This window comes from Sinocyclocheilus grahami, unplaced genomic scaffold (genome assembly GCF_001515645.1).
Source record: "Sinocyclocheilus grahami isolate Dianchi unplaced genomic scaffold, SAMN03320097.WGS_v1.1 scaffold481.1, whole genome shotgun sequence".
In the NCBI taxonomy this organism is placed as follows: domain Eukaryota; kingdom Metazoa; phylum Chordata; class Actinopteri; order Cypriniformes; family Cyprinidae; genus Sinocyclocheilus; species Sinocyclocheilus grahami.
In genome coordinates, this window is record NW_015505660.1 from 184,777 (window position 1) to 194,224 (window position 9,448).

Here is a 9,448-nt window from a genome sequence, read left to right on the forward strand (position 1 = left end):
GGTGGTTGAGATTTTGAAGCCCAAAAAAGTGCATCCATCCATCATAAAAAGTACTCCACCTTAATAAAGGCCTTCTGAAGCGAAGCGATGCATTTTTGTAAGAAAAATATCCAAATTTAAACCTTTATAAAGCATAATCTCTAGCTTCCAGTCTTCTCTTGGCTTATAACGAAATCCTTAGCTTCAGAAGGCCTTTATTAACCCCCTGGAGCCATGGTGAGCACTTTTTATGATGGATGGATGCACTTTTTTGGGCCTCAAAATCTCGACCACTATTCATTGCCATTCATTGCAATTTCATGCCCCCCAGAATTTTGTTTTATGAATATTTGAACATGCAATGCATCAAAATAAAGAACAGAGCCTCTACTTAAAACAAAAATCAGTTGTATTCTAGCTTCAAGCATTCTTTTTTTATCAACACTCGAATGTAGGTAAGTTTTATAAAAAAAAAGCAAAATTTTTAGCAAAAAGCAGAGAAAATCATGTTTTTATCAAAGACTACATCTGGATCATATTCAGATCGATGATCAAAGCATAGATGCAGTAGATCGCTTCCATCAACACCCCCAAAGCTTCACAGTCCTTTACCACTTCCGGGATCGACATTTCGCTCGGTAACATTAGGCAGTTTTCATTTATATGCGGTTTATTGTTGATGATCACATTGTTTTTCATGTGCACATTCTAGACTCATTCAGGAGATGCGTAATAGCGCCCCCAAATGTATAACAGCAAGAACGTGGAAACCCGGAAAATTCTGTGTTTGGCGGGGAAAGAGTTAATAGTTAGGCATATGGAGATGGTTAAGGGTGTCTTTGATTTACAGTAACATTATTTTAGGACCAATGAAAATGGGACACAGGAACACATCCTACTTTGCTAAATCTGTGGTTTTCAGTCCTGGTCCTGAGGACACACTGCTCTGCACGTTTTGTATTTCTCTTTTATCTGACACATTAAGTTCTGTTTATGGAGCTCTCTCCTAACCAGCTGATGATCTGAATTAGATGTTTTACATAAGTGGGCCCGCAGAACCAGGACTGACATCCACTGGATCCCCACGCCACTGTGCAGTAGTTAGTGCGGGTGGAGAGAGGTTAGCACAAACATAACCTTTACTGGTTAACTGCCTCCTACAAACAATGTAATGATATTCCACATACTGTGCCTACACTGCACTTGTGGTTCTGGAAGGTCATGATCGTGATGTGTGTTTGAAACAATTTCAATAGTGCCATGCTCTAAAAATAACATCATGTGGTTCTCTAGAGTAATTCCTTGCCCCGACAAGACCACACTGGGCTCAACAAAGATACTGAAGATGGCGAAGTGTGTCTTGCTTTGGAAAGAACTCGAGCTCCTTCCCTTGCTGAACTGGACAGCAATAGTTCCTTCAGCAGTCTGGAGGAGGAGGAAGCTCAGGCGGACCTTGCCAATTACCAATGGCCGCCTGCCGAACGTGGTACCCGTTTCCCCTCAGCGAACCCAACCTCGACTCTGCGCCGCATGACCGCTGCCTTTGTATGCGTGTTTGCACCAGAGCGCCGAGTTGCCCGATTGGTGGACGAACTCTCCCATGACAAGCGCTCCACATTTGGGTCGCTGGTGCAGGACTTTTTAGAGAAGATAAGGCAGGAGATAGAGGCCTCAAAGCATAATTCTGCTGTGGAGCTGCTTCAGGGGGTGAGGAGATTTCTGTCCCAAGCCAAAAGTCTCCTTCTGGAAGCAGGAGAAATAGAACCTCCAATTGAGACGCTGGTGCCTGAGAACGAGAAAGGTAAGGAGACATCACTTGAGGTTTAATCAATGACACAATATTGATACAGTAGTTCCTGTAGCTCAAAAAGTAGAGCAGATGCTCATAATCCCAAAATGATGGGTTAAATTTCCAAGGAACACATGAGCTTATAAAATGTGTATCTTGCATGCAATTTTAATCAGACCTCCAGACTTTTGGTTACCAGCCCAGTAAACACTATGCCACACCACTCCAATTTTAACCATTAATATAGAAGAAAATATTGAAAATGGATTAAAGAAAATAAGAGTTGGTTAGCAAGACGTTGCTAGAAGGCTGCTAGGATGTTCTAGGTCAAGGGTGTTAAACTCAATTCCTGGAGGGCCGGAACTTAAATTAAATACACCTGATCCAACTAATCAAGTCCTTCAGGCTTATTTGAAAACTACATGTTATGTGTGTTGGAGCAGGGTTGAAACAAAATTCTGCAGGGCTCCGGCCCTCCAGGAATTGAGTTTGACAGCCCTGTTCTAGGTGGTTTGGAGATGGTTGTCTTAAGTCTCTATAAGCACTTTTCCACTGCGTGGTACGACTCGGCTCGGCGCGACTTGGCTCGCTTTACTTTGGCTCATTTGCTTTTCCAATGCAGTTTAGTACCTCTTCAAAGTGGGTTTTACAGACTGATCATTAGAGTTGCGCCGGCACCTCGTCTGCTGACCACGATACAGCCATTTCTTTTTTCAAGTTGCATGCGACGGTCGTTTAAAGCAAGTCATTTAAAAAAGTCGTGCGAACAAATGATACTGCGGTGGCTGTTGTTGACAATTTAATTCTAGTGAGTTTGGTGTCTCGTGTCGCAAATCCAATGACGCTGGTAGTGACGATTCTCTCTGACCAATCAGTGATCTGCAGTGTTCACACGTCACATTTTAGTATCGTTACAGCTTGCTTGGAACCTCAACCTAGGTGGTATTAAAAAAAAGTACCAGGTACTAGGTACTGTACACAGTGGAAAACTCCCCAAAAGTGAGCCGTACCATGCAGTGGAAAAGCACCATATGATAGTCTAGTCTTTCTTTTCCCACTTGTAATGTCTTTTTGAGTGATTATTTGCCAATTTTAATGCCATATGGAAATTGAAGGTCTGATTGTTTATGAAAGTAAACAATCAATAAGAAGCATGATGTATCATTCGTGTTTAAAAATGGTCCAGTCAAGTTGCACCAAGTTTAATACACTAGAATGCACTAGGAGTTTGTTAAGGTCATTAACATTAAGTATGAGCAATATGAATTGCGATGCTTGACTTAGCAAAAACCACTAAGGTTTTCACAGGAAGTAAATGACTCAACGCTATGAACTGCATCATGGAAACCAATCAGTGGGTTTTAAAAACTCTAAAACGCTGGAGTGGAGAAAAGATGTGATTGGTTTCCTAGAGTCCTTTGAAATAATGCATTTCTGGAAAATAGCATTAATGTTTGAATTGCAATGTTACATGTAGTTTTTATTAGCACAGCTGTAACGCAGTTTTAGTGTGAGATGATGACTCCCGTTCTATGATGCACTTGTAAAATATTTCCAAATATTTTCCTTGTTTCTGCAGGAAGATTGTTAATGTTTATGCAGCATGCTAAATTCTGGCAGCACAGCAGTGCGTAAGACACAAGTTGAAGTTACTGTAGCTCTATTTTTATGCTGCAGAACAATTACGTCAGTCAAATAAGAACATCCAATCTTTTATAAACCTGCATAACTGGGATTATGAGCTGATTATGAGATCTCCCCCAAATCAAAGCAAGAAATCTAAAAGCCGGCCACGTCCCCGGGGATGGATGCTGTTTCAGATGTTGGTGGAGGCATTCGCATTTTCCACTTTGCATTTATCATTAGCACATAGCACATTCCCACGCATACTTCAGGAAATGCGTGGAGAGAGAGATAGAAGGAGGGATGGGGAGGAGATTTTGCTCAGTGCACAGATTTTCTTGTTTTCTGTAATGTGTCTGGCTCTTTCTACTGCTGTACAAACATTAATTTGCTATTGAACAGAGCTTATTTATTTTTGTCAAGCTGCTCAGTGGTTGTGTGCCTTGTTTACTACCAAGGACATAACCGTGGTTAAAAAGAGCTACAGGAAAGACGTGCACGTTCCAAATATCTGTAGGCAACCATGAGTAGGCCAGTATGCAATCTGTGCCATATCTTCTCATTTGCTCGCATAGAAAAAACATGTGTAAAATGTAAGCATTCATTTTGGTCCGTGCTTGAAATGGAAAAAAAGAAGTGGCGGTACTTTCCAACCCCCCCCCCAAAAATTTTTTTTTTTAATTAATTAAATTAATTTTCATAATTCCTAATGTATGTATATAATGCCAAAGAAAGAAAGAAAGAAAGAAATAAAGAAGAAAGAAAATTGTCTAGAGCATTTTTAAAGGGGTCATATGATGCGATTTAAATTTTTCCTTTCTCTTTGGAGTGTTACAAGCGCTTGGTGCATAAAGAAGATCTGTAAAGTTGCAAAGACTAAATCCAAAGAGATATTCTTTATGAAAGTTAAGAGTCAACCACTCCTACCTAAAACGGCTCGTTCTAACCCGCCCCCACATATCTACGTCACTCTGTGGGAAGATTTGCATAACGCCGCCCAAATGTTCACACAAAGAAAGAAGGCGTAACTTTTATTCTCACTGTAGTATTGGTGTTGCTGCTGCCGCCATGTCGTGAAGACGCTGTGTGTTTCGTTGTGAAAGCGAAACTACTTTGTTTGGCCTTCCAAAAGAGGACGATATCCGCTTCATCATGCCTAGAGCTGAACCGTGCTGGTCGCTGAGGAAATACATCAACTTTGCGCTATGGATCGCCGGATCGGCTTTCACCGTGGACGAAGCCCGGGGTCGTCACATGTGGTTGCCGCAAACCTCCTTCGTCGAATCTGCCGGCCGCCTCCGCTCACTCTAACCCACCGTGTGTGACGCTTTGTTTCATTGTGAAGGCAAAACTACTTTGTTTGGTCTTCCAAAAGGCGGGGCATAGAGGAGAAACAATAATGTACAGTATGTGGAAAATAATGTGTTTTTGAACCTTAAACCGCATAAACACATTTCACTACACCAAATACACAAAATAATGTTATTTTTAGCAACATCATATGACCCCCTTAAAAAATAAATAAGCACCAGTTAAGCTGCGATACCAAACAGGACCGCAGGGAGGTGCCAAAAGACCACTAAACCTGCTGCCTTAACCTGACTGTACATGCTACTATACAGATCCATTCAGAATAACTAAACCACTGTCCAGTGCATAATCTAAAACACCTTCAGTCGGCATTCATTATAAAACACTTGTGCTTTTAAGCCAAATACACGCTGAAAATAATAATTTACTGCCATCTGGACGCTAGTCACTATTCTCTCTGCCATCTCTGATGAAATCATCTGTGTTTTCTTTGCATTAGCACTGTTTTGAACTTTGAACTGGAATCTTGAACTTTCCAGAAGTTTACCGGTTTCAAATGACCTCGGGATAGTGTGCTTTATAGTGTCATTTCTAATCACCCAGACACTGATGCTTTGACTCGGTACCGGCAACATGTCAGAAGTGCCGGTACGCACGAAAAAGTGCTGGTACGCTAAAGACTAAAGTGCACTTCAACCCACTTCAAGCACTGATTTTGGTTGATCAAAGCATTATTAAATTAGAAATAAACATATGAAGAAATATTCTGGGTTCAATTCAAGATATGCTCTACCGACAGCATTGACATGAAAAATTGCATGTTCAGTAATACATTTACAATGTTAGTTTACAGGGCAAGGCCTTGCACCACAGTAAACATTAAAATACACACTATTTCCAAAGTATAGTGACAATATTTATGTGTGAAACATTTCAAATCATTAACCTTGTCTATAAAAAGTTACATCCAATATTTCAATCCCTGACAAGGCCATTCAAAGCCAGTAAACACTGCAAATGGCACACAAGGGCACCAGAAAGAGACTGTTACATTCAGAAATATCCTCCCACAGGAGGATGACTTCACATAGATGATTTAGAAACTTTACAGCTTAAAATAACACGCGATGTGCTTTGCCAACAGTACGAGATGCTTATTGCTCATTTTAATTCACATTTCATGTCATGTGACCCACAGACCTTGCCCTGGAAAAGGCTCTGTTCGGCTGCGTGTTGAAGCCATTGAAGATTCAGCTGCAGCAGACGCTCATTTCCCTCCACACTCAGGACGGCTCCCTACAGAAGATCACAGACAGCTTGCTGGCCTACCAGGAGGGGGCGCAGGAGCGCCTGGCTGTACGAGTGGGTGTCCTGGACGTCCGTGGCATGGACAGAGCGAAGGCGAAGCTCACACTAATGCAGCGCAGCCATTCGCCCATTGACAAGGTGTTGCTTCTGCTGCAGGTGTGCAAGAGTGTGTACAAAGCCATGGGGACGCAACCTGGTGAGGAAAGATTTAGAGACTGGGTGGTCATTAGGTACAGAGCAACTTTTTGCTTTTAAGACTCATTTCCTCTCTGCAGATCAGGATGTGGGGTCTGAGGACTTCCTACCAGCGCTGTCCTATGTGCTAGTTCAGTGTAACATCCCACAACTGCTGCTGGAGACGGAGTACATGATGGAGCTGCTTGAGCCATCATGGCTGACAGGAGAGGGTAAAATCAAACACATACTGACTCCATTTAAAACCAGTTTGGAGCTTGTTAGACTCGCTTCTAATGGATCCAATCAGTAGACGACACTTTTATGCTATCGTGTAAGATAACTTTTTAGATAACAGGTATTGGATGAGTCCTTCACAGATATGAGAATCCTAGACTGGGAGGAACAGAATCAAGGGTCATTCACATTAATTACGGGGAAGTGTCAATCAAAATGGTTTCATTTAAAAACAATTCACCAGCTCTAAAGATGATGAAACTCCAGATTCTTAACAATAAAATGCAAACCTTTCGAGACAGACCTACCATACGCTCTGAGCTGCAAGTGGGTGAGATTTCCACATCATTTATCTTCATCAACTTCAATAGCCATATTCCCAGTGAAGAGCTACACTACCTGAACAGAGCAACAGCAATCAGAAGTTGCTGTTACCATGGAAACCCAGCAGCGAACACACACTTCCACAAAGTCTTATGAATTATGTAATCAAGTTGATCTACACTTTAAAACTACTTAAATGCATTATTTTTGAATTGTTAATGACTCCAAACTGGTTTTCATGGCACACTGATGCTTTGACTCGGTACCGGCAACATGTCAGAAGTGCCGGTACGCACGAAAAAGTGCTGGTACGCTAAAGACTAAAGTGCACTTCAACCCACTTCAAGCACTGATTTTGGTTGATCAAAGCATTATTAAATTAGAAATAAACATATGAAGAAATATTCTGGGTTCAATTCAAGATATGCTCTACCGACAGCATTGACATGAAAAATTGCATGTTCAGTAATACATTTACAATGTTAGTTTACAGGGCAAGGCCTTGCACCACAGTAAACATTAAAATACACACTATTTCCAAAGTATAGTGACAATATTTATGTGTGAAACATTTCAAATCATTAACCTTGTCTATAAAAAGTTACATCCAATATTTCAATCCCTGACAAGGCCATTCAAAGCCAGTAAACACTGCAAATGGCACACAAGGGCACCAGAAAGAGACTGTTACATTCAGAAATATCCTCCCACAGGAGGATGACTTCACATAGATGATTTAGAAACTTTACAGCTTAAAATAACACGCGATGTGCTTTGCCAACAGTACGAGATGCTTATTGCTCATTTTAATTCACATTTCATGTCATGTGACCCACAGACCTTGCCCTGGAAAAGGCTCTGTTCGGCTGCGTGTTGAAGCCATTGAAGATTCAGCTGCAGCAGACGCTCATTTCCCTCCACACTCAGGACGGCTCCCTACAGAAGATCACAGACAGCTTGCTGGCCTACCAGGAGGGGGCGCAGGAGCGCCTGGCTGTACGAGTGGGTGTCCTGGACGTCCGTGGCATGGACAGAGCGAAGGCGAAGCTCACACTAATGCAGCGCAGCCATTCGCCCATTGACAAGGTGTTGCTTCTGCTGCAGGTGTGCAAGAGTGTGTACAAAGCCATGGGGACGCAACCTGGTGAGGAAAGATTTAGAGACTGGGTGGTCATTAGGTACAGAGCAACTTTTTGCTTTTAAGACTCATTTCCTCTCTGCAGATCAGGACGTGGGGTCTGAGGACTTCCTACCAGCGCTGTCCTATGTGCTAGTTCAGTGTAACATCCCACAACTGCTGCTGGAGACGGAGTACATGATGGAGCTGCTTGAGCCATCATGGCTGACAGGAGAGGGTAAAATCAAACACATACTGACTCCATTTAAAACCAGTTTGGAGCTTGTTAGACTCGCTTCTAATGGATCCAATCAGTAGACGACACTTTTATGCTATCGTGTAAGATAACTTTTTAGATAACAGGTATTGGATGAGTCCTTCACAGATATGAGAATCCTAGACTGGGAGGAACAGAATCAAGGGTCATTCAAAGGCAATTATAAATATACAAATTTACATTAATTACGGGGAAGTGTCAATCAAAATGGTTTCATTTAAAAACAATTCACCAGCTCTAAAGATGATGAAACTCCAGATTCTTAACAATAAAATGCAAACCTTTCGAGACAGACCTACCATACGCTCTGAGCTGCAAGTGGGTGAGATTTCCACATCATTTATCTTCATCAACTTCAATAGCCATATTCCCAGTGAAGAGCTACACTACCTGAACAGAGCAACAGCAATCAGAAGTTGCTGTTACCATGGAAACCCAGCAGCGAACACACACTTCCACAAAGTCTTATGAATTATGTAATCAAGTTGATCTACACTTTAAAACTACTTAAATGCATTATTTTTGAATTGTTAATGACTCCAAACTGGTTTTCATGGCTGTTTGTTTGTAGGTGGATACTATTTGACGAGTGTGTATGCCAGCCTATGTCTGATCCAGAGCAAGCCTGGGGCCACGCCCAGCTGCAGTCTGACCAATGAGGCTCAAGAGTACTTGAGGGAGTGGAGTAGGAGGCGGGGCCAAGAAGCCAAGACCCAGAAAGACAGTCAGCTGAAACAGGTTGCAACCATAGACTGCATTTTTTTTTTCATTACGCTATATATATATATATATATATACACATACAGTCAAACCAAAAATTATTCAGACACCAGATATAATTTTTGATTTCTTTTTTTACTTGTGGATGCAGGACACTATAGTTCATTTATATAAGTGAGGATAGCAAAATAAAGTACTGTGACATATTATACCCAAAACTTCTGGACTACCAGTAAAACTGATACAAATTTGGGACCAAAAATTATTCAGACACTTTGACCTGACCATGTTTCAGCTGACATTATCAAGAGGAATTTGTTCTGACACAGTTTAACTCTTGAGTTCTTGTCATATTTTATTACCATGTTCTAAACTATAGCGAATAAACTGTGATAATGTGTGAAATGTTGAAGTGTCTGAATAAATTTTGGTTTGACTGTATATACGCTATACATACAGTGGGTACGGAAAGTATTCAGACCCCCTTCAATTTTTCAGTCTTTGTTATATTGCAGCCATTTGCTAAAATTTAAGGGGGTCTGAATACTTTCCGTACCCACTGTATATATATATATATATATATATATAT

At 41.3% G+C, this 9,448-nt stretch overlaps 1 protein-coding gene across 2 annotated transcripts in view; it reads left to right on the forward strand.

Moving 5' to 3' along the window:
* rin1b (Ras and Rab interactor 1b) overlaps nt 1-9,448 on the forward strand; it is a 39,501-nt gene that overhangs the window by 27,182 nt on the left and 2,871 nt on the right. Inside the window, exons 2-5 of one of the 2 annotated variants that reach the window (XM_016236104.1) lie at nt 1,273-1,780; nt 5,901-6,206; nt 6,286-6,417; nt 8,711-8,877. In XM_016236104.1, coding sequence (XP_016091590.1) covers nt 1,273-1,780; nt 5,901-6,206; nt 6,286-6,417; nt 8,711-8,877 — 1,113 coding nt within the window. The remainder of the gene's footprint in view (nt 1-1,272; nt 1,781-5,900; nt 6,207-6,285; nt 6,418-8,710; nt 8,878-9,448) is intronic. The other variant, XM_016236105.1, reaches the window with a different exon arrangement.